This window comes from Phyllostomus hastatus, unplaced genomic scaffold, assembly GCF_019186645.2.
Source record: "Phyllostomus hastatus isolate PE091 unplaced genomic scaffold, TTU_PhHast_1.1 phas_scaffold_39, whole genome shotgun sequence".
Classification (NCBI taxonomy): Eukaryota; Metazoa; Chordata; class Mammalia; order Chiroptera; family Phyllostomidae; genus Phyllostomus; species Phyllostomus hastatus.
In genome coordinates this window covers 18,643,799-18,670,142 of record NW_025334028.1, presented here as the reverse complement: position 1 = coordinate 18,670,142, position 26,344 = coordinate 18,643,799, and the positions used below count along the sequence as shown (strand labels likewise).

The following is a 26,344-nucleotide window of genomic DNA, read 5'->3' as shown; positions in this document are numbered from 1 at the left end:
AGAGGCAAGTGACATGAATTTAAAGGTTCTTGATATTTTACAAACTGTAAAATAAGTTTTTAGGTGGCTAAAAGTAATTTGTAACCACTATACTTAACTTTCATATACTAACTAAACTTAATTTAATAATCTATAAATTAATTTAAAAAATCTTTCAATACTAGGGGAAATTGTTAGCTCAGGAAATAAATTACTAGAACAATGCTAAGTTGTTCAACAAACATGCTCATTCTCTGTTTAGAATCAAATTCAGTAGCAACTAGTTCCTTAATTTCTTAACCGCCCTAATTTCCCTAAGGGTGAAAGCTATCTGGGTGGTTTGGATACCTGAAACACAGATAAGATAGGTATCTATTAATAGGTTCATTAGGACAAATATTTATCAATAGTAACTAATATTATCAGTGAAATCTAAGATCTAATTAGGTCAAAGGAAGTGGTGTGGGGGGAAATGTCAATGGGTAGGATAGTAGTATGAGAAAGACATTACAAACTCAAAATTCTACATCTGCATTTTGGGAACTTACCTGAAGTAACAGAATAAAATGATAAAAACCAAGAGCAAACTACAAACAGTCACAGATATAAGTAAGGCTTTGTGGTGTGCAGGTGAATCAACAAAATCTGAAATTAAAAAGAAAGCAAAGAGATTCATAAAACAGAACACTTTTACCTAAAAATTAGGAAGCAACTCTTCCCTAAAGTGTTTGCTAAGTTCCATATGTAAGATGTGAGAGGTACTTTTTATATGCTAATTGAATAAAACGTACACACACATATATATACATACACACACACACACTCCAAATTAAATAATGTCAACTATCATGAACCATCATTCATCTAGGCACTTGATTCAAGAGCATGCTGTAAGAAATGGGCTTGACAGAGAATAAAGCACAAAATATAAACAAATGTGTATATGGATCAATGCCCCTAAAATGTAATAATGTAAGCAGATAGTTCATCTTTATTTCAGATCCAGCTGATGGGTTTACAGGTTTTTCTCATGTGCCCCACACCAGGTCTTTGTATAGAAACACTAATCTATATTCATTGTACATAAAACACACTCATCTTCTGATGGATACAAAGGAATAGGATTCCTCAAATGTTGCCAAATATAGTCTATGTGGATGTGCATCCCTTTAAACAAAGATGTTCTTCAAAAATACATACCTGAATTTTTCAACATACTATATTTTAAAAGAATGGGTACATTCCACTCAGAGAATTATTGTGTGATTCTTTTACAGAATAAATTATTAAATATTGTTCGTGTTGTTTTAACTCAAGTTCTTCACAAATCAGATTAACCTACAGCATGATTTTTCAAGCATCATATAAATGACTTATAGAGCTTTATACTGAAGTACATTTACAGACTTCAACCCCAGAGATGTCTATTCGGAGGGTTTGTTGTTGTTTCTTACAATCATCCAAATGATTTATATGCAGGTAGTCTCCGGTAAACATTTTAAGAACACATCTAAACTCTGGTGCACATATATAGTAATAATATTAGCGTCATTCTTATTAAGGGCACCATATACCCTTGAGAGTACAATTACCATTACTGAATTTTAAATAGTGTTTTTGTAAGTTGTGACTTTGGTTACTACAGAGGTTTTCCACTGTGCTGTGTACCTTTAACTGGATAGCTACCCAAACACTCTGCCTGGGGACCTTATTCCACCCAATGTCACTTTTCCCCCCAATTAGAAGTATTATATGGTCCATGAAGTAAAATAAGAAATTACCAACTAAACTAAAATAAATAAAGTCATTGCCACCTTAGTACTTAGGAAAGTTACTACTAACATTTTACTGCATAGCTCTGCAGTGTCATTTCAATGAACAAAACACGTTCATGAGCAAATATTTCACAAGAAGGTATCATACACACCCAGGTGCACAGCAGCATTCTTCATGACAACTAAAACATGAAGGAGACCAGAGGACCCACTGACAGATGAATGGGTAAGAAAGATGTGCATACATATACAGGGGACATCATCCAGCCTTGAAAAGGAAGGAAACTGTGACATACACTACAACACGAACAACTCCTGAGGACATTAGGGTAAGTGAAACAAGCCGGTCACACAAAGGGAAACATGGCAGGATTCCACAATGAAGATACTCAGGGTGATCAAACCCAAAAAAGGAGAGGTACAACGGCGGGCAGGGAAAGGGTGGCCCTGGGAAAGTCAGCATTTAAAGGGTAAAGGGTTTCAGTTTTGCAAAATGGAAGAGCTGTGGAGATAGATGGTGGCGATGGCTGTACAGCATTATGAACATCTCCAGTGAACTCAGCTGCACTTAAAAATGGTTACGATGATAAATTTGTGTTATGTGTATTTTACAATAAAAAGTTGGAAAAATCATTATAATTGCTATATAATTAAATAGTTTTCTTTTTTAATACAGTGAACATTTTCCAAAACAAAATTTTTTTCTGCAACATTAGTTTTAAAGACTACAGATTATAAATACAGACACACCCTAATTAGAAAGTCAATCTTCTGACAATGTGGATTTAGGAGACTGTAGAGATTTGGCTATAATGCATCTTTGCTCTAATGTCTAAACTTCTGTGATGAACACTTTACATATCCACCATTATACCTTTCAATGATTATTTCCTTAATCTATTTCCTTAATCAGAAGTAGAATTACTAGTTTGAAAGATATATATTTTAAGGCTTTTCATACATATTGTCCCCATTTCCTTTAGAAAAGATTGCAACAGTTTCTGTTTCATCATCAATATGAACAAATGTTTTAATCATGTCAAAATAATTTCAGTCTTACAGGAAACCTATAAGGATAAAGAATTCCAGTATACCCTTCACAGAGATTTACCATTTTTAAAATTTTACCACATTTGCTTTAAAATTCCCTTGTTTCCTTAGTGTGTGTGTTTGTGTATGGCTCTATGTATTATAAACATGTATACATATGTGCTGCTCCACGACACTTGGGGTCAAAGGCTGCATACATGACAAGGGTCCCATAAGACTGTACTGAAGCTGAAAAATTCCTGTCGCCGAGTGTCACTGCAGCTGTCCTAACAGCGCAGGGCAATGAGTTACAATTGCCTATGTGCTCAGTACATGACATGCTGCACAGGTTTGCGGCCCAGAACAACGGACTCTATGCCACATCGCCCAGGGTGCAGCAGGCTGCACCTTCTGGTTTGTGCACGTGCACTCCACAGTGTTCCCACAGTTGTGAAACCGCCTAATGATGCGTTTCTCAGGATGTGTCCCCATCATGAAGTGGTGCGTGGCTGGATAGTTCTGTGTTCGTGTTAATTTATATGTATGTATGTATAATTTGCAAGTCATTTGACATTACAGACACAATGTATCTCCCCTAAACACTTCTGAGTACACTTCTTAGGAACAAGGACACTGTCTTCCCAAATGGTAATATAATTTTAAAAATTGGGAAATTAACATGAACATCTAAGTTAAAAATCAATCTTACTTTGAAATACTTCAGAGAAGGTTCAGATTATTTACAATAAATTAAAATCCACATATCATCCTATTAATTTCTTATCCAAATACTATGATGGTTAATGTTATGGTTTACCCATCAGTCTAAAATAATATGTTTAACAATTAGTTATGATCTGAACTACTTTCCAAATATTGGAAATAGTCTGCATCTGAAAAGACTAAATAAATCAGAGACTGTTAAAAATAAGCAGTTTTCTACGAACAAACACAGAAACCCTGCCAACGGTCCAGAAAAAACGTTCAGGGACCCGACTCACCACCGAGCACATCTGAAAGCCTTCCGGGCTTGAGTGCTACTAGGAATCAGGTATAATTAGCACATGTATCAGCTGAAAAGTGTTGCTTAGGAAATCTTGAAAATAATTTGTAGGCTCTTAAAATTAGGTAGGCTAAGGATTCACACAATGAAACATCTTAGTCAATTTTCCCTCTATTCCTCCTTCCCTTAGGTTACAGGCAACGTTAACAACACACCCAAGGTGAGCACAATACCTCTGCCAGTAAGAGCATAATTCACAAGGTCCCATATGTGGGTGTGCAAATACTGTGGCACATACATGTGCAAATGCTATCTCTGGAAACTTAGCTTAAAATTCATTTCCAAGCACAAAGCCTGAATTTGCCGCAAACCAAAGAGAACACTGGGTACTTAATTACAACTAGAGGAACTGACTATGTAAGTCTAACATGTTATTAATATACAACTGCAGAATACATTTTAATTCAAGAGATGTAATTTCACGAAAACTCTCAGCCTCACTGCCTTTTACTTTTCCATGTAAATGCAGAGGACACTCTGAACTGTAGGAACACGGTATCTATTCTTCATCTGATTACGCTTCTGATTTATGAGAGCACTGCCACGAGAAGGGACCTGAGGGATTCTTTCCTTACCATCGAGCACTTTTTAGAGGCTCGCATTACCCTTCCCATTTTCCTTTTCTTTGCCCCAATAACTCTATCCCCTGCAGCCTCGTCTCTGCCTCCTTGTCTTCTGTCATGAAGACGTGATCCTTATCAATAGACCTTTGTTTCTGTTGGCCATGCTGTTTGTGTTTTAATCTGCCATTACCTGTGCTCTGAGCATTAACAATGTAAACATTCAAGTCACTGCCAGAGTCTTGGAAAGCGAACACTTGCAGATAGCTATCAGGGGAGCACCAGGCCCACAGTTCTCTCCAGGGCAGCAGATTTCTGCCTGCCTGTGCGGTCACTCCCCCTGCTCCGGCAAAGGGAGCGGACAGCCCCCCAGGGAAGTCTGGCTCACCCCAGGGGCAAGTCGGAATCACCAGTGCTTTCCTAATAGCCTCTGTCATTACCAACCCCCTCTTTGATAAGTAGATGGATTGTAACAGCTTAAAATGACAAGACTGTTTTTATAAGGCTAGAAGATGGTTCATGATTGCAATAAGAATTGTTAACAGGAAATCTAATGAGAAATTTCCTGGTAACAAAGGAGGTTAAGACAGAATTTTTACATCCAGGCTATTGTGTTCAATGAGAAATAAAAAGACTATTTCTAAATTCCTTTTGTCTTTCCCAAATACAGTGTAAACCAGAGATCCCCCCAAAATGAGGTGAACATTTCAAGAAATGTTAAACTACTCCCTGGCAAGGAATTCAGCTCAGATTCATGTATCGCTTTATATCGCCAAGGGCATAGCACAGGTATCAGAGGGAAAGTCCTGGCACTCACCTTTGCAGTTGGGATGCTACCATATATTTGCTCTACCTGTGTTGTGGAGAACAGGAGATACATTTCACTGCTTAACTACCTGTCACCTATAGAGTTTACTTCATGATCAGCAATATCTAAGCTATGCCATAGCATTTAAAAAAATCCATAAACTTGGAATATATTTTTAATTGAGCAAAAAAAAGATTGATTTTAACTTTGTGGAAGTCCTATATCCTGTATTATATTTTGCCTTTATGTACATTGAAATTACCATATTTCAAAACAGAATCTTATTTCTGATACATTTGCTATAAAGTATATATGTAACATATATGAGTAATTTCACGTTATAATAAATCTGTAATGATGTGTAACAACCTACGAGGCAACGCCTAGTACCGAGGTTCTCAAGTATGGCCTCAGATGAGGAGCATCAGCGTCCCCTGGGAGCTTCTCAGGAATGCAGACTGCTAGGGCCCACTTACACCTACTGAGTGAAAAACTGGGTGAAGACCGGTAGTCTATTTTAACAAGCCCTACAGGTGATTCGGCTGCACCTCAAGTTTGAAAGCTTTGTACACAACTGAGACTCAATAAATGTCACATCAGACGGAAGAGAAGGAGGGAGGGAGAGACTATAAGCACAGGGTTGAGCAAGGAGCAGAGTGGCAACGCTCTAACACCATATTCTCAAACTATCAATTAATGCGTGCCTGACGACATTCTAACTGTGTGTGGTAAACAGAAAGAGCAGATTACTGTGAAAGTAATCATATTGATCGTTTATCAACTGTCATGTGAAATGGCTAACCAGCATTTACTTGGAATTTAAAAGGTACTTGGGTGAAAGCACTTTTTTCTGAGAATATCATTCAGGGCTTCCTATAGCAGATTCTGTGAGATGACATCATTGGCCTGTTTCCCACATCCACCACTAATTCTAGCTACGTAAACTTCACACAGTCTTTAACCTCAGCGTTCCTCAGCTTTCCTATCTGTGAAATAGGGATAATAACAACAGTGCCTTCTTCAGGTTGTTATGAGGATCCAATGAGTTAGTATACGTAAAGTACTTTAAAAAAAGCCATAGTATGTATGTATTCCATTCACATAAGCAAATGATCATGATTAGTATATAATTTCTATTGCCCTTAGGCAAGAAAGTCCATCCAAGCTCTGAGCTACAAGGCCCTGCTCGGGCTCTCTGCCACCATGCCCCTTTCTGTGTACGGACGGCTCTGCAGGCCCCAGAGGAAGCCATCACTCAGACCCTGTCCCATCCCATTAGCCCTTTAAACCACTGGCCAGTGCCCAGATGTCTGGAATGGCCTGTCTGAAGGGCCTCATGTCTGTGTCTGTGTCCAGGAACTGTGAGGCTCCCTTCTTTATCCCTGTCCCCCTGAGAGTGGACTAAGCAGAAGGTGTGTGTACCCCAAGTCCTGAAGGGTGCCCAGTGGTGGCTGGAGGGACACATGTGAGTGGATTGTAAACTGAGGGCTAAAGTGTTTAAGTGTAAGTGCCTGGTATCAAACTCTTTAATTGCCAAGGCGTCCATCCTAAGACTCCCATCTTGAATACCATGTTGCCAGCTGCGAGACACAGCTACTGGTAAACCAACTAGATTAGAAACCAGGCCACACTACCCAGGAAGTTCCCTTTCAGAAAGCCCTGGGTAATCTAGATAACCTCAGGACCACTTGAGGAAACCTGATTATTCTTAACTGAACCCTAACCTAATTCCTGTTTTATGCTTTAATTTACCAATGAAGAGTGAACCTGTGAAATCCTAGGCACCCTACCATCAGCCCCCATAAAGGCAGAGTCCTCCCACCCTCTCTCTACACATGACCTGGCGTTGCCCTCAGGCATGCCCTATACCCTGGAGAACCTGTGAATAATAAATCTTTTGTTTTTCTAAGTTCCTGGATGGTTGTTGCTGAGGTGAGTCCTATAATCCTAATAAGAACCATAAGGCCCTGTCCAGCCATAACATTGGCTTCAGACAGAAACATCCATGGGGGCCTTGCCACAAGTGAGACGCCCAGGTGAGTGCTCAGGCATTCCCAGCTGACAGCATCACCATCCACAGGCTGAGACCAAAACAAAACAGGTGTCCATGTGCGTGCATGTGAGGCCCTCAAAGGGCAGGAGAAACGGAGACTGGCTCCTCATCACTCACACTCCTCCGATGGGGAGGAGATGTCTCAGTAGTTCCAGCATCCAAAATGCCAAGCTGGTGTTCCCCATTATAAAAATATATTTGTTAAGTGAATATAATGTATTTTATTTACCAGTCTGCTATATTTGGTCGTATGTTTTAAATATGCAGATAAATGCGAGGTGGACCTACATTTATACCCCTGCCCAACCCCACACGTTAGGGATAGTCCTGAGTGTTTAAAAAAAAGTGAAAATTAAAAATATAAAGAGCAGATGGTTCTATAACTCTTTAACACCATCCCTGTTCTTTATTTTGGGTTTTATACGAACCATATAAACACATATCTCTAATAGGAATTGTGAAAAATAGTATAAATGGAGCCATTTCAAAATGGAGTCGGAGCTGCCATCCGAGAAGAACAGGCTTTCAAGTCTTCCTCCTCAGACCTTGGGGACGTTAACACTGAGCCTAAAGCAGGGCGTGTGTTATAAATAACTGTTTGCAAGGCTAGCAAGAAAGCAGATATGAAACTTAAAGACACTCTTTAGAATTAGAATCACTATGTTAGTTTATCTGCACTTACAGAAGTTTCTTCCTTATATTCATATAATTGTTCGCTGTCCCTTTCTCTTCAGTACTTCTTACCTTCACCTCCCAAGGCAAGCAGTTTGCATTTCTGCCTGAACTGATGCTTCCCGAACAGCTGTTCTTTTGGATCTCAAATCAACGCCTGTTGCCTTTCACTTTGGCCTTTTATGTTTAGGTTAACGTGTCGTATGTGGACATAACTAATATGGCTGCAACTTTGAAGCATCACTGATAGCCAGTAAAAACATACAGTGCACTTCCAGTAAAAACCTTATATATGATGGAGGCAAAACAAACAAGGAACCTCCAGCAGCTCTATGGTGCAAGTATGTAAAAAATGTCAGTGCCTTCAGACGACCGTCTGCAAGACTTTCACCTCACACCGAAGTGAGTGTGCCAAAGGGTGAGGTAGAATCTGGCGAGGCCTCACCTAGGCACCCCCGGCATCCTCAGAGATGAAAGCAGTTAATCATAACGCCACTAAACTCCACCCAAGCCTATCACTTGGTATAGTCCTCACTATAATCCATCTGCAACCTTTTCCCAATGCCTGAACCAAGGACTTGTTTTCTCAGTGTTGCTGCCCTTCTTTTCCAAGCTTTTCAGTCAGTTCTCTAGAGACTTATTCCACTATTTTAAACAGTCCCTACATCCTCAACCACCTCAAAGAGTACTCCTTCTCCTGCCTGGTCGACTTTAGAATTTGGCTCCATCTACAGGACAATTTATGCACTGCAGCCCTTTCAGCACCTGAAAAGAGGTCAGAATTATCCTAAACCCTATTGTTACTTCTAAGACACAGCGGCACTTCCACTTGCTTGTGAAAAACCTAATCACCTTGACAAAGAGATTCTAAAACCTAGCATTTCTATCTTCATTTCCAGATATTCCTCACCCTCCTCCTTCCCCTACTCCCAACACATAAGACCCTTATATCAGGGTTATTCAAAATGTTGTCCACAGACCACCTACTTTTTGAAACAGACTCAAAAAGAAATAACTATGAAAATTGAAAGTCAGCACTTAGAACTTTACTGCAATTCAACTTCAGTGAACTTCTCAATGAACAATATGTGTCCTGCCTTTTTCTACCAATAGTGTTGCCTAGACTTCAACGTGTACATAAATAGCTTGAGGAACCTTGTTCAAAAGTGCAGGTTAGTAGTCTGGGATGTGGCCTGAGATTCTGCATTTCCAGTGAGCTCCACGAGATAAAGATGCTGCTGGCCCACAAGTCCACTCTGCATAGTGAGGCTTCAAAGGCAACAAACAACTTAGTGAGATTTTCTCCAACCAGCCATGCTGTTTCATGTGCCTGTATTTTGCGAATGTTTCACCGATTGTACAAACCAAACTTCTGCACTACCACTGCCTCTATTTACAGTTACTGCTACTCACAGGCTGTGCAACTTCAAAAAAGTTAATTAACCTCACTGTGCTGCAATATCCTCATCTTTAAACAGGAACAGGAATCCTAAGTACCTCATAGGATTGTTATGAGGCTCAAACGGGTAAATTAATGCAAATTTATCATACTGTTTGGCATGTTAGCCATTTTGATTATTTAATTTTTATTCTTGCTTTATCTGCTTGGCAAAATTCTGTTCACCCTTAAAGTCTTGTTCAAGTATCACTTGAATAAGCTCCTCTGAAGCTATTTTGACATCCTCCCACCTCAGACAGAGTGAGCCCCTTGCTCTTCTGCAACTTATAATCTAACTCTACTGCTGAAATATTCCTGACTGAATATAATTATTTACATGTTTCTCTTTCATATCCTACTGAAACATCTTGAGAGCAAGAATTTCTTTCATCTATTTCTGTATCCTTAACACATAGCATGTTGACTGGCAAAATTTTTTAAATGTGAATTATTATGAATCAAACTTATAGAGCTTTCTAAGCTATAGTAAAAACAGGAGTTATAAAATGTTATCATGAAAACCATGAAATATCATTATATTTTGTGTGAAAAGTTTTCTCAAGAAATAAAATCAGACATGAAGAATCATTTTAAACTACTTATTTAAGACTTAGAACTCTGTGACAACTTCAAATAATTTATTCTGTGGTGAGAAAAAAGGAAGGGAAAGGAAATGCGAAAGCTGGTTTTAACAAGAAGTATTGGGGTGCTAATCTTTCTTTTTTACTAACAAACACTCAAATGTATAAATCTTTACATGAAATGCTGTAGATGTTTTCTCTGTTTTATCAATATATGATACGTGATTTGGTTAAAAGTAGTTACTCTAGCATAGATGAAAGGAAATGCTATCCAGGGCATAAGATGATTCAGTCCTTTTTAAGGTCCTTATTTTTAAAATAAATGTAGACAAATAGCAGTTTTTGAATGAAATACACCTCTGAATAATATTTACAGGTAAGCATAAAACACTGCCTCCTTTCTCTGCTCCCATGAAACACACTCCAAGCTCTAGAAACTGTATTTTCTGAGGGGATGAGGGGAGAGATTAAGAAGTAAGATTCATGAGAGTGACGGCCATGTAAGACCACTTTCTCAAGAGCTATTTGCACATGTTTTTGAAAGACAGTTTCATTATGTCCTCTTGCCTTGTCCTCTGTCCCAGCAGTGAAGAATGGTACAGGTAGATTCATTTAGAAAGGAGAAAACAATTCACATTTTTACTTAAATTTTTTTCCTATTATTGATTCTAGAGAGAAGGGAAGGGAGTGAGAAAAAGAGGGAAAGGAACATCAATGTGAGAAACATCGATTGGTTGCCTGTTGCACGTGCCCCAGCTGGGGACCGAACCCACAAACTAGGCGTGTGCTCTGACAAGGAATCAAACCCGCAACCTTTTGGTTTGCAGGAAGACAACCAACCAACTGAGTCACACCAGACAGGGTGCATTTTTATTTTCTTTAAGAAAATAAACTGAGCTTTTCCAGCCTGGCAGCCTTTCGCTCCTTACCTCTGTTTTTCAGTGGAGGCAGTGTAGGGTGTAGATCTTTGTTACATTCATTCCGTTCTGTGCAGCATTCAATTGACCTTCTTTGATGAGGAATGGGAGTGTCCTAAAGGGGAACCCAAAAAGCCATCAGTGGGTGTTCCCTGAATTTCACAGGCACATAGTCTAAAACTTAAGAAATTAACATTATTTAAATAACTCAATATTCTTACTCAAACATGTTGAAAATATTGTTATCTATTAGGTAATTTCTTCAAACCATCATGTATTATTTTATTGTAATATCTGCATTTCTACCAAATTACTACTGCATTTGCAATAACCAGTGCATACAGTAAAAAACGAGGACGAAAGCTTGGTTTAATGCAATTAACTAAATTGGAATTTGAGCAAGAAGATCTAATGGGACACTAAGCCAGAGGTTAATTACAAAAATAAAAATATTTAATTGCAAAATGAAGGGAGAATTGGCCCAGTAAGAATGTTCAAATTATTTTCCCAATTACTAAAAAAAAGTTAGCCAAAGGAAAAGAAAGCAATTGTTTTATCTTACTTGAAGCTTGACTGTTTGAAATAGCCAAGGAAATGTTACAGAGTGGAATCAAGTTTCTTCCTTACCCGGCACTGAAAATCTGAGCCTTCTAGTCCCAGACATCCAGAAGTGACCACAGGTGTCCCAGAATCATCTTCTTCTATCATCGTGAAACAATATCCATCTGTGCTAAAGACCAAATGGGCAGAGTGAGTGTGTGCGTGAATACATGTGTATCTGGGAGAAAGGAAATGAAGATGTTTATCATTTGTTTCATTACAAAGGAGAAGTTCAATGATCATTACCAGTTACAATCTGTTGAAAGAATCCTAAAACTTCCTTTTATGAAAGTTGACTTCATTATCATAAAACATTTGGTAATATCTCTTCTATCCAGAAACTTGAGAGAAAGAAGTATCCAGAATTTCCATATAATGAATAGCCATCTATACCAATTACTAAACACTTACTTTGGTCCTTTGCAGGTATCTCTTATAAATCCAAAAAAACAGCTCCGAGGAACATCATAATATACTTGCCTTGTATATGAGGGAACTGAGGCTCAGGGAACATGAAGAATTTCTCAAAGGCCGTACAGCCAGTGAGATGCATAGCAGGGGCTTCAATCCATGCAGCAGAATGGCTATCTATGATGGTTCTACATGCTCTGAGGTTGCGAAATAAACTTATCTCTTATGAAGGCACTCAAGCTAAGGAGGGGTGGGAGTTAGGATCAGCACAAAGTACGTGAGTTGACTAAGATTCTGCCTTTTCATATTTCTGCTTCTGGCTGGCCTGTCATACAAGAACATCATGTTTGGTTTTAGGCAGTCTGGACTTAAATTTGAGGTGGGGTAAAGATAGACAACAGAAAGAAGAGGTTTTAATGATGCCCTAAAGCAGTGATTTTCAACTTTTTTCATCTCATGGTACACAAACTAGTCATTAAAATCCTGCTGCACACCAAAAATTATATTTTTGTTGATCCGACAAAAAAATAGGTATAATTTGGTTCATTCAACCAGATGGCTGTTGTTGTGTTGGCTGTTGTCATTTCTTTATTTGATAATCTAAGGGAAGAGGTCAGTGCCCCTGACTAGATAGTCAGGTAGTGCAAGTTTTAAAAATTCTTGTAGCTCACTGATTGAAAACCACCACCCTACAAGGTAAAGAAACAATATTTTTAATTTCTGTATGGGTTTTTAGATTAAAAAGAACTTCCACTTATTCTACCATATTTAATCCTCTCAACAAAATGAGAAGCAATATTATTTCTATTTTACTGATGAAAAAATTAAATTTCTGAGAGTCTAATAAACAAGCAGTTACAGAATCAGGCCTTGAATCAAGACCTCTTACTTCTTTCCCATACATGTTCCCTTCTGGGACTAAAAATGAAAAACAGGAACTATTATACAAGGGGGGAACTCCCCAAAAAGCTGGAATTATCTTCTGGAGGTCAGGCCCCTTATAATAAATGCTTCTCCTGCTAGGTGAGTGTTCTAGGAACCCATCTGTATCAGTGTACCAGCTGGTGTTGTTGTGAGAGGCTGAGTTTCGCTTCAGTGAATTTTTTTGGGGGGAAGACTGTTTTAATGCATTTGCCCATTTCATTATGGGTGGTTTATGAGTGCACCTGCCCACACCACATCATGCTGAGTGTTCAGCAGTTTTTGACCAAAACCGGTGAGACCTCTGTGCCCCACTCTCCCTATTCACCCAATCTCACCCTGAGTGACTTTTCTGTTTGCCCAGATGAAAAAGGTCCTCAAAGGGAAACATTTTGCCAATGTGAACGAGGTGAAACAAAAAAATGGCAGAAGCACTAAAAGGCATCAAAATCGACAAGTTCAAAACTGTTTTGACCAGTGGGAAAATGTCTCAATAGTGTGTTACATCAAATGGAGAGTACTTTGAAGGTCACTGAAATTTAAACATACAAGAATAAATACACATTTTTTATAAAAAAAAAATTCCAGGTTTTTGAGGGCTCTCCGCTCATGTACAGAACTATATATAAACAAACATTACTCTCCACACAAGTTTGGGTGATGAATGCCGGCAGATTCCCAATATAACTCATAACCCCCTACTGTATATGCTAAGAAATGAAGTACTAAACTGTATTTCCGTCTCTTTCTCACATATAAGCATGCTCAGTGTCCAAGGCAAGTGTGACAATGCAGTCCTGGAGGGGCAGGCAGGATGGCTATGAGCCTGGCATTAGTCATGGAGTCTGGGTTGGTCTGCTCTGTATCAGTGGTAGCCCGTCTGCCATCCCTTAGCCCTTCAGTTATCCTCAACACCCTTAGAACTGTTTACTTGGTTTTATAAGCCTCAAGTGATCCAAAACACCTCAGTTTATAAGAACCAGCACAGCAAAGTTCAAACATACTAATGAATGGCTGCGAAGGGCCAATGACAAATCTCTTTGAGACTAAGGTCAAACGCATGAATATTCTTGTGGAAGAAAAGCTGCCTCTGAACAACAGGTCATGCTCTGCATCCTTCGGGGCTTTTTAACCGACATACTGAAATTGCTATGACAATCTAAAGCGCATCGACATTGAAGGCAATAAATAAAAGAGTTATCTCTTAGAAATTTACTTTAAACAATATAAGCAAACAATAAGCATGTGAGTTTTTTATGGTTTTTTATACTTTTCCTCATCATTTACACTATATGTATAACTTTCATTTCTCATCAAAAGTAAAATCTAGGAATTATCAGAAATAAAGTGATCTTTATTTTCTAGCATTAGGAATTTATAGGAGCTAGAAATTTGATTTAATATGTTAAATACGAAGAGACTCATTTCTCCTTAATCATGAGTTCCCTTTGTTCAAAATCTGAGTGTATACTTGTAGAAATACACTTTTAAGCAACTTATAAGGATCAAGCCTGAGAGTAGAAAAAGCTGGTGAAGCTGTTCATAAGTTAGTTACAATGTCCTAGGAAATACTAAGAAACATCAGGGAGAGTAATTTCAAGCTTTGAGAATATACTCCCTTGTCTGCAAAGAAGGGTGGAGATAAAATTGTAAGTAGGGGATGGAGATGGAGTGAGACCCTAGAGAAAAGAGTCGGCCTCCCCTAAGTCATTAATTCAGAGAGAAGTGAAAAATTAGTTGGGTAAGAGTAACAGGGTGAGAGAACTATGACAAGTGCATATCATCTGTAGTGAAGGAAAAAGATGTTATAATCTTCTCATTGAAATTGCTAGCTAGTAAGGAACATTACTGGAAACTGGCAGTAATTCTCAAGCAAGCACAACTGTAAACAAGGCTATGCTCCAGAGTCAGCACTGAACAATTCCACCCACCACTGAGTGCGGGCTGCTGAATGGCACAAGGGGCAATGAGCTTTTCCCATTGGCTTGTGCGGACATTCCACCGCCTGGCTACCATGCTAGGCTTAGTTTTCATAAGTATTATATAGAGTATTACCCTATTATTCCCAGAGTGTTGAAAGTGATAAGAAGAGATGAAGAATCGTGAAGGAAACAAAAGTAGAAATCATTTAGACAAACTTGAAAGTGGTGATACGTATACAGGAATATAGGATCAATCATTTGATTCCAGTAAAGATGGTGATTTTTTTAAAAAAGGCAATTGATGTAACAGTCCACAAACACCGCCCCCACATTATAGGCAAAGAAAAGTAACTGACAAAAAGGAACAAGAGCTGCATCCCAAGATGATCAGTAATCAACTCTGAAATGCCTCTTCACATAATGTTAATTCATGAAAAAAACGAAGCACTCAAGAATTTAAAAGCCAAATGAGGTCAAAGTGGTGAAAATAAAACTTTCGTTACACCCTTGGATGGTGCTACAGATACAAACTCCTGGGATCTGTCCATATCCAAAATCAAATGAGTGTCTGCAGTATCTAGAAAGACCATTAGGGAATTAAGTGCCACAAAAGATTTTTGGCATGCCCAAGTGAACCTTTACTGGCAAGTAAGAAATGGGTACACCTGGCTCAAAGTTCTGAGGAACCAAGTGATACTCCTTTTAGGTGGGTGTGTGCTCAGAACCTGCAAGGCTTGGCTCTTCTCATTAATAGTCAAATGCATTTATAAGCAGCCTTTTGGGCCCAAACTGTTCATTAGGTCTTACAGGATGGTTGAAAACCAATTCCACAGTATGTCTAAAATTGCACTGACAGCATCCTTATTGAAAGTGCTCTACCTATTGCTTTGTTTTACTGAGTACAGTGTGCATCAGGTTTACCCAAGCCAGGTCCCTTTAACTCTGTTCCACCACTGAGGTTTCACTTTTCTCTATCGGAAACCCCAGGAGGCTGTTCGGAAACATGACCATCGCAGTTGAGAAGCTACTGTAGAACTTTTCTTCTACTAAGCCGAGACCTTTATAAAGATTAATTGCATTATAAAATAATTTTTAAAAGTATGAGTTAAAAAGTTTATCTTTTCTGCTCAATAAAGGTGATGAAATTTTAAAGCATCGTTAAAATTGTTACATACTTTAAATTACTTTTTAATTATCAATGGTTTGAAATTTTGCTCATGACAAAAATTATAGAAATGGATACCTTCTCAAGTACATGTGCCTACAAGGGTTAATATTTCTCTTGACTGATCAATATTTTTTTTAGTATGTGAGAGGTACTAGAATCTTTAATTCCTTTCCATTTTATTTTAAGTTTCAATCAGAGTTGATATGAAAAGACTGCTTGATTTTAAGTAATTTATAAATAGGTCCTGGGAAACATTCTGTTTTCTAAAATACCTATACACATTGAGAAGAATACAGAAAGTTTTCAGATTTTTGGTCACAGGTAAACTCAAAGATACATACAACTTACAGAGTTGCTATTTAAATCATGTAGATGTTAGCCAGTTGACTAAAATAGCTGAAAGCTGCTTAGAGCTTTTAGTAGTTCATTCCACAAACATTTATTGAGCCCACTATGATTGAGGCAGAGTTGGCTGCCGAGATTGCGAGGGTGAGAGAGACACAGCCTTTGCTTTGGGAAAGCTCTACTCTTGAACAAACACCACTCATCCTTGGGGAGACAAAGTCACTCAACTTCAAGCACCAGAGAAAGGAATCATAACCTGGTCAGATGTCTTCTAGTGATTGGGGGGAAGCAAAAAAGAATGTTGGGGAGTGGTAATAGCAGCCTAAGGCTTGTGGAGTTTTTTCCCTTTATCATCTTAGATTGTTGGATTCCCATAGTGGTGGAGAAAAGAAGGTAAAAATATACATGGCTACTATTGTTCCCCTCTCTGGCTCCTCCTCTAAGGGACATAATCCTGGAGGAAGGTGAAGTTACAACACTAGTGATAAAGTTCCAATGTCAGAGATGCCTCTTTATTACTTTATCCTCAAAGACATGTACCTATCATATATCCTCTGGCAGCCATACCAAGAGACTTAGCATTCTGTTCATTATTTTTTCAGTGATGTACAAGATATTTCAATTTTTCTAGTAACAGAGCATCCACATATTCTCATCCCCACCACCTTGGGCAGGTTTGATCACTGCCTCTCACCCTGGCTGCTCTGGGAGTTCTCTGGCAGGACTCTCCACTCTCTGGATTCTATCCATTTTGCCTGATAAATCTTACATTTTCCTTCTCTGTTCAAAATTATCCAATCAATCTCTATGTATGACTCTAAAGAGCCCCACACTCTGCTTTCTATAAAGTCCAACAACAAATGGGCCCATTTAACATTCTAATTTATGACTAATGAGAAGCACAAAAGAAGAGTTATTCCTTGTAAAAGGCTTCATGAGCAAAATTTGAAATCATAGCTTCTTCCAACTAAATTACAAGTTCTGATGCAGGATGCACCATTCTTAAAACTGCATTGGTTTGAATTGAACAACTTTTAACAAAAAAGAAAAAAGAGAAAAAAAAGATCTTGAATCTCAGTGTTCAGAAGGCCCGACAACAGTGCATAAACTGAATGCAGTGGAAGAAGTGTAAACAAATGAGAACAATGTGCACTTGAAACACTCTTTGAGACGTTGGGTCAGGAGCACCTGTCTAAAAACTCACACCACCACATTCAATAACAAGTTTAACAGCCCTGGGTTCACACAAACTTTGTAAAAAGGCTCACAGTCCCTAAGCTTTTCCCTCTGTGCTTTGTGACTCTTCAGATTCCGTTGGAGACTTATCTAACTCCTCGGTACGCTGGCTGGTGTCATTTACAAATCCTCTGTGCAAACATCTGATGCGATTTATTACACCTGTGAGGCTGGAGCACTGCCCGGGAAAGAGAATTCCTGGTCAGAACTCAGTACGATAAATAAAGAAGTATTTTAAGTTATCACGGAAAAGAGTAAAAAATAATTCTGAGAAATTAATAAATTTGTGTGAGGGAGTGGAGGAACCCAAGAGAGGTGATGACAGAGGAACAAAAATGACTACCGTGGACCAAATCAACTAAAACAAAGAAAAACACATAAAGTGGGACCAGATATATACAGAAATAAACAAGTCAAGGATGGGAAAACAAGACAGAATATTGGTGTGGTGAAAATCATGTAAAAAGAGTGATTCAAGGAAACCTTGCCACTTTCTAGGCATACAGTGATAGTCTGAGGTCCTGGGAGTAGAACCCCAAAACAGAATGGAAAAGACGAACAATGCAAAATAACACTTGGAAATACATTTAGGAGGCAGACACTGTTGTGAGGGAGAGAGGATAATGGCTTCACACCTTACTCTGATTTATGGATATTGAAGAAGGCTCTAATGCATGACTTATCTGCACCACATCCTCTAACATTAAGCAATGGATATCCTTCCAAAGTCAAGGATTTTGGAAGTGAACACATCTGCACCCGAGAGGAAATAAGGCCAAGAATGACTTTGACCTGGTGTTGGCTGGTAAAGTGACTGATGGTCCTCAGGAAGGGATGGAAGTCCCTCTCAACTTTTCACATGTCCTCTGAATTACCATGTGGGATTTCAGAATCTCTTTTAAGTATGATGTACTCTTGATTTGGGCCACTTTTTGGATTATTCTCTCCAGGACAGTGGGCCTGGCAGTGAACACGAAATCTACTTAGACACCCAGCTTGGCTAAGATCATCCTGGTACAAGGTCATAGGCCAGACAGTGTAGACCAACCCTTAGCTAAGCTTCAAGCAAGCACATCCTTGACTTTAGAAATGTTTGTACCTAGGAATGAAAGATTCAGTGCAGTATTACTTCAAGGATGTTCCCTTGGAGGTTAGCAAACAGCTTGTTACTGGTCTGTGAGGAGGTTAATACAGACATTGAAATTTGTAGAGCAATAATACATTTAGTTCTGTTGACTCTAAATAATAGAAAACAGAAAACAAGGAACACATAATTTGTATTTGTAAATTTATTTTTCTAATTAATCTATACTTCATTATTTTTTTTTCATTTATTGATTCCAGAGAGAGGGCAAGGGACGGGAGGGAGAAAGAGAGGGAGAGAAACATCCTGCATGTGCCTCGATCAGGGACCAGACCCGCAACCCGGGCATGTGCCCTCACCGGGAACTGAACCTGTGACATTTCAGTTTGTGGAACAACGCCCAACCAACTGAGCTACACCTGCCAGGTGTAATTCATTCTTATCATACTTTAGAAAAGTATCAGTGCACAACTTATTGGGGGGAAGCTATCTTTCAACACAGATCGCGTGAGAAGTATGATTTGAAGGCCAAAGAGTGGAGAGTGGGCTTACAGGAATGGAGCAGAAAGGCCTGGATTTTTCTAGGTTGTAAGGCATGGGAACAGAAGTAGCTCCTGCAAATTCTCCAAGATTGATTTCAGGATACAGGAGATTCAGCTAGAGTCAACACATCATTATTAGCAAAACAGATGTGCATTTTACTCAAAAGTTAATATATGCTCCTTTGAGAGCCAGTGTTAGGGGTTGGCCACTGGGCAAGGGTTCAGGACTCTGAAATGTTAGCCACAATTTTTTCACATATCAGTGTGAACAGTGACTAGTAAAAATGTTTAACCCCTCAGAGCCTCAGATTTCTCACCTGAAAAATATCATTATGTTCTTTATAGGAATGCTGTGATGATTCGAGATAAGCAAAAGTAAACATGCCAGTATTTATAGAAAGCTCAATAAAGACTAGCTTTCTGTTGAATTCTATAAGTTAACTGATTCATGTTGACTGTTACAGTGTAACCATTTTTTTGGATAGGTCCCACTGTTATTGTTGATGGGTATTTTGTGGTGGTGGTGGTGGTGTTCTCTTTTTCTCTATTATCCTAAATCCAAAGTTGAAACCATACAGTTCACAACCCACTCCCAGGTGGCTTTCATCTCTAACCAACCTCTTAGCTGAGTTCCAAATGCTCCTACTCCTACCCTTTGATAGCTCCACGTGGATGTGTCAAAAACCTTAAACTCAACATGTCCAGATTGGAACCTGACTAGTTTCCTCTGTCCTCTTTCATTAGAAGGCTCATACTATGCATCTCAATGTGCACCCGCCAACTGTGAAGCCCCTCTGACATCCAAGTCATCACATGAAAGTTTCCTTCTAAATAGTTCTCCAAAACGTCCACTCTCTCCTGCACCAGCACCACCTTGTTAATCCAAGATCATTTTCTCTCACATGAACCATCCTTCCTGAATCCACCTTTCAATTTCTCTTACCTGTCATTCTCAAATTCGCTTTTGTCTCCCTCTAATGCATCCAATACTCTTTTGAGAAGAAAGTTTTCAAAAAAGAAAATCAAATCACATCAATCACTACTGCCACTCCTGCTTAACCATTTGCTCCACCAGCTCCCCACACTCTCAGGAATGAGACTAACATTTGCACAGAGCCCATCAGGCCACTGGTCGTCCTTCCTGTTACCAAGTTCAACTACTTCCACACCCCCTACTCCTTATACTCTAAGAAAACCCATTTTTGAACTTGCCAAGTTTTTTCTTCCCACCGTGGAGAATCTGCACTGCAGTTAACCCTGCCTGAACACTGTCTTCCAAATCAACTTAGGACACTTCAATGGCCTATAAGGAAAACAAGACAAAATATTTGAAAGGGGGATAATTTGAGAAAGCCTAAACATATGATCACCAGAACTATGACTTAAACGTCACTCACGGATTTATTCTTAATTACTATAGACTCAGACAAAAAAAGTAACATATCCTCCTAATGTGCTTCCTCTTGGTAATTTTCTTCAGGAAACATCACAGAATTCCTGATACTTTTCTATTTACAACAAAAAGATACTGTTTCCCAGGAAATACTGTCTGACTTTTGGAATCATTTTATCCTTCAAGACTCTGTGATCCCAGCCCTGTTCTATCATATGAGGGCCAAGCTCCCAGGCCTGTCTGGATCCTAAATCCCTGAAGTCTAATGGTAAGAAAGACGCATTCCCTACCATGCTGAGTTGTTTCACTGATTAAACGAGACACACACTCATGAGTATACCCAACTTTCCTCCCTGCATCACTGTTAATACATGTTTCTTGAGTAAGCTTGTATCAAATCCCACTTCATAGGAACTTTAAATAAAGGTTTCAGGAAGAAAAGAATATTTTCAACTTTATGCTCCTTTTCAGATAAGAAGTCCCTCAAATGGCTGCCCAGATTTTCTGCTTGGACTTCTAACCTAGCAGCCCACCTCCTTATTTGGGTCCATTATCCTTCTGGAGGCAAACTTCTCTGACATTTTAACTTCTGAGTCCTGCAGTTGTCTGGTTAACTCAGCACTTCTCCCTGGGCACACGGGGCCTCTCTAGGCTATGTCTCTCTTCCCACTGTTGTCCTCGCCCAGAGTTGGGTAAATGAAGCTATAGTGACACATCTTTATGTGGCTGCCTAAAGATGCATATGGAATAAAGAGGCAAACAGTCCAGTTTCACATATCAGAAAATACTGACACAAACATAATTATCTGCTAAGGAGTTTATTCTCTAGTACAGTGTCATTCCTATCCTCTGGTAGACTCTTAGAAGCTCTATCACTATTCTGTTTCTTGGAGTCAGTTTATGAACAATCCTAGCAGCATAGTTTTTCTTTCCAAAATACTCATACCAGCAGCATGACAAATGGTTAAAACAAAACAAAACAAAAAACCACACTTCCTGCTGTGGAATTGATTTAAGGGATCAGGTTTTTAAAAACTAATAATTGGCTTTTGCTGCTTACTAAGGAGCCTATGTGCTCTACCTTACTGTGCATGTGTGATGTTTGGAGGCAGAAGCATCTCAGAGCACCATTTCAGGAGAAAACGCAACTCAGTTCTTTCCGAAACTCAGGCCCAGCTCTGAGAGTCAGTGGACTTGGGTGCTATTCCCCAAAATGTGTTCTTGGAAACACTAGCATACAATTCTTTAGTCATGAGTTTCTGTTAAAACTAGGTTTTAATAATTTATATGACTGCCCTGGTTGATGTGACTCAGGGTATTGAGTGCCAGCCTGCAAACGAAAGGGTCGCCAGTTCGATTCCCAGTCAGGGCACATGCCTGGGTTGTGGGCCAAGTCCTCACTGGGGCGCGCACGAGAGGCAACCATACACTGATGTTTCTCTCCCTCCTTCTCCCTCCTTTCACTTCTGTCTAAAAATAAATAAATAAAATCTTTAAAAAAATATATTTAAAAACGTTAAAAAATTTTTTGACCAACCTGCAAATATTGTTGACCGAATCTTCTGGACAATGGTGGTGGCATCTACATCGCAAGAGCTTTGGACGAGGGGTGGGAGCTGTATTCTCACCATCCCCTTTCTTGGTGCCCAGGTTTAATTTTCCTGAACTTCGCAAAAGCATGTTGTCAAGGAAGTCTGCTGAAAAGAAGAAAAAGTGAACATTGAAGCACCTGTGGGACAGTCCAAAGCCTTTTGTTCAAAGAATCATGTGATATCTAAACAAAATATTAAATTTTCAAGATATTTAAAGGTTTAAACAGAAAACAAGTATTTTGATGTTTTTGACACTAAAATTATACTTTTTAAAAATAAGAGGTAAGTTATATATAACATATGCAACATATGTAACTATATGTCTCAGATAAAATATAGAAATTCTCATAATCCTTTCATTAAATTATAATAACTGTTATTTGAGTGTGAGGACCTCAGTGAGACACTATTTTATGGATTTTCACTCTGTATTATCGTACTGTGGGTAAATATTATGATTCCCATTTTCAGATGAGAAAATTAAGGCTAAAAGTTTAAGTGATCTTCATACAAATAATAAATCATGAAGCCAGCATTTAAACCGAGATTATTTGAGCCTTAAAACTCTCTTTCCAGCAGTCTTTTTACTTTAGGGGCCTCTTTACTTTAGCTATAATATGTATTTTTAAACAAGTTATTAGAAATATTTAACCTGAAAAACTGGGTAGGAAGATGAAAACTTAGTTACTGTTAAGATTCATTTCAAAAGATACATCTTCCCCATCAGCTTTTACACGCAAAGTGCCTGCCCATGTCAGTAGCAATGGTTCTGCATCTGTGGCGGAAGACACTATACTGCACATGATCACTAGAGACAGACTCCCTGGGTTCAACACCAAGTTTCGCTACATACCAGTTCGTGACCTTGGCTAACTTTATAAATAATCTCATCGTGTCTCATTTCCTTACCCTTAAAATGGAGATAATTATAAGCACCTGCCTCATGTCAAGAACTTAGAATATATATGTCACACAGTAATACTGGATACAATGTCAACTAGTATTGTTAAAATAATATATGAATTTTCACATTTTAAATAGTAAGACAATGTTTCATTATGTAACACAGTTTTCAAATTTCCCTTCTTTCCAACCACACTTTTGGAAAGTAATTATGTCAGTTGGACAAGGGGGCATGCATTAATTGACATGTGCTATGTTTTGGAGCATTGTGGTAAAGTTCTCCCACATGTGTGTCACCGCACAAACTGCCACCCTGAGAGCAGTGTTTGATTTTAACTCTCTCACAACACATTGGCAGGCTTATAATTAAATCAAACTTCAATAAAAATATTATCTAAAAGACTGTTGGACTACAAATATAAAATTCTAGGCCAAAGTGCAATATACACAATAGATGTGTACAGTGTGCATGTGTTACTGTTACTTTTAAAAACTGCAAATAAATGCCTCCAGTCATTGGTGACATCAGAGAATCAAAGGTTTAGAAGAAGATCAGTAGTGATTTTTCCTGATTTTCTGTATGTATTTCTGTACGTAAGGAATTAGTTGAGTTCTGGTTCTCAATATCACTAAGGTTATAGCCCAAATAGCCTCAAAGTAGTGTGAAGTGATGAAAATAGGATATTTGAAACTTATGTACTGCTTCTCTTGGAAATTAGAAACAAAATGATAAAATTTCATTTATTATGCATATGTCTACTTAGCAAACATGTACTGAGTACTTATCCTCTTCCAGGCAGAGCCTGCAAATAGAATAAACTAAACACACAAAATTTAACATTTGGTGAGAAAAGTCATTAATGAAATGTTTACAGAGATTGGCCTACATTAGAAGGGAAATATCCTCATGAGTGTCATTTTATAAGAAATATTTTAAAGGGGTCATAATTTTTTACATTTAAAATTTATTTTAGTTAAAGAATGATATAAAATGCATCTATTAGAAGATTTTTTGCAATATTGCTTATAATAACCTATTTTTAAAACAACAGAAAATAAGTTAGATCTCTAAAGTGAGATTCCTATGTAGTCATTAAAATGTTGCTATAGAAGTATTCACAAGAAAGAATATTAAAATATGATTTTCTGTTGGAAAGGCCAGATTCAAAAATTATATTTTAATAACAAAAAAAGGGACTAAAAATGAACCTACAGTATAAAAGAGATCAAGAGAAGACACTGGCAATAAAAACCTGGAAAGTGGAAGGACAAGCAGAAACTAATAAGAAAGCCAAAAATGTAGATCCTAAGCCAAAGGCAGGGAGAAGCTAAGGGGCAAAACAGTTTTATCACTCAGCCCTCAGAGGCTCCAGAGTGGTACCACAGGTTACTTTTAGAAATGAGAGAGAAGGGAATATCAAAACAGAAGGAGGCTTAAATCTGCTTTAGACGTTGTAAGAGCTTCAGCTATCCTTTCCTAGTCTCCACATGCTAGCAGCAGCCCTCCTTCCCCAGTCCTACAGAAGAATGGGAGGGTCAGTCTGCTGCATGCACCACCGGGAAGCCTTGTTTCCCCATTTTGCACCAAGGTGGGGAACTACAGGAAACCAAGCATAGAGGCAGGCAGGGGCACAAACTTACTGCAAATACTCAGGGAACATTTACACGAGATGTTGACACCTCCCATTGTTCCCACCCTCCCTCACCATCCCACATGGCTTACAGAACTCAGTGTAGCTTGGCTTATGTCTTCTTTATCCTCCAGGAATCTGACCAGGTCACGAAGAAGCAAAACACCTAAAGATAGGGATATGAAAGAGACATCTCAGTGAAACAGTACTGCAATATTATCCTACAGTGAAGCCCTTGGGTGATAAGATCTACCCCTGTGCACAGAGCTGCTAATCAGCTTTCATAGTGCTCCATTCTCTTTTTCATAAGCCACTAATTCAAGGTCACTAGCTATATGAAGAAAGCCTCAAACATCAAAGACCGAGAACAAAATAAATACATAGACAAAAGTCACGTGAAAGAAACATTATATGAAAGCAAATAAAAAATTGATAAATATTTAAATACTTTCAGCTTATAAAAATACATTGATGAAACAAGAACATGTTGCTATAAAAAAGAATAACAAATAAGAAACTCTAAAAATATGACTGCATAAATGAAAATCTCAGTAGGTGAGTTGAAAGATAAAGATTAGGAAATCTCCCAAATATAAGGCAAAAGACAGAGATGGAAAAGTTAATTAAATTAAAGCATCAACTCAGGAAGTTCAATATCATAATAATAATAGTTCTAGAAAGAGACCTGAGAAAATAGAGGGGAGGAAATAATCAAATAAATGAATCGTGTAAGTTTCCCATCATTGAAAATCATGATTTTTTAGTTTGAAATGACCCACAGAGTATACAAATAGACCCAAGTCAGGGGCAAGTCAAGGTATGTCATGCAAAATTTTACAACACTGCAGGCAAAGGAAGATCCTAAGTTTTGAGAGAGAGCAAGAGTGAGAGAGAAATCAATATGTGAGCAAATTACAAATCAACTCTGAGGGCAAGAAAAAAAAGCATTCTAATTTACCTCACATGTACCTTTCACAAAAAGTTATTGGAGCGGATGCTCCACCCAAATGAAGGTGTAAATAAGAAAACAGAATATGGTCCTGCTAATAGAAGACCCCACTCAAGAGCAAGGTGAAACAGTAAGTGGATCAGTAAGATGTGACCTATATAGTGAACCTAAGAAACAAGGAGACCTAATTGAAGGTAGGTCAGAAAACTCTAGGAGAGAGATCTCCAAGAAGTTGAAATTAATAGAATAACTCACTTATTTTAAATAGAAACTGATTGAGAGTTCAGAAATGAATTTGTGATAGGAACATAAGAAACCATAGAAACAAGTAACATTTTAATTCTTAATATATACAGGATGGGAGACAGAATATGTGTGTGTATGTAGTGGAGGTGAGGGTTGAAAAAGACAGCTAAATCCTTCCCCTCAATAGTTGGAAGTCCAAAGTAATGCCTAACATTGAATTATCAAGAAGTAGCAGTACATTTATTTGTTCAGAGATATGCAATAAAATACCAAAAGAAAGAAAGTGAAGAGACATAGTTGCAGTTACTATTGGATAAAGACAGGTTGGGAGGATGCTTTTTTTTAAAAAAAATAAAGCCTGTTTAAGCTGTTAAAACAAAAAAAAACAGATTTTAAAATAGTGTATCTTACATGATGATCCCACTGTAGCTTATGTATACATGTGTATGAGATAAATTTATGGAAGGACTCACATCTATATGGATGTTTATAAAATACATGGAGAGCCTACTCTACTTCTTGTAGG

At 38.3% G+C, this 26,344-nt stretch overlaps 1 protein-coding gene across 7 annotated transcripts in view; it reads right to left on the bottom strand.

The window, feature by feature from the left end:
- Positions 1 to 26,344, bottom strand: part of BMPR1B (bone morphogenetic protein receptor type 1B) — a 351,002-nt gene that overhangs the window by 30,291 nt on the left and 294,367 nt on the right. For 4 of the 7 annotated variants that reach the window (XM_045820361.1, XM_045820363.1, XM_045820364.1 and 1 more), the window contains 5 exons: positions 24,716 to 24,789; positions 22,035 to 22,191; positions 11,503 to 11,605; positions 10,888 to 10,990; positions 528 to 624 (listed from right to left, as the gene is read on the bottom strand). In XM_045820361.1, coding sequence (XP_045676317.1) covers positions 528 to 624; positions 10,888 to 10,990; positions 11,503 to 11,605; positions 22,035 to 22,177 — 446 coding nt within the window. In that variant the 5' untranslated portion in view covers positions 22,178 to 22,191; positions 24,716 to 24,789. Of the gene's footprint in view, positions 1 to 527; positions 625 to 10,887; positions 10,991 to 11,502; positions 11,606 to 22,034; positions 22,195 to 24,715; positions 24,790 to 26,344 lie in introns of all 7 variants that reach the window. The other 3 variants (XM_045820362.1, XM_045820366.1, XM_045820365.1) reach the window with 1 other exon arrangement.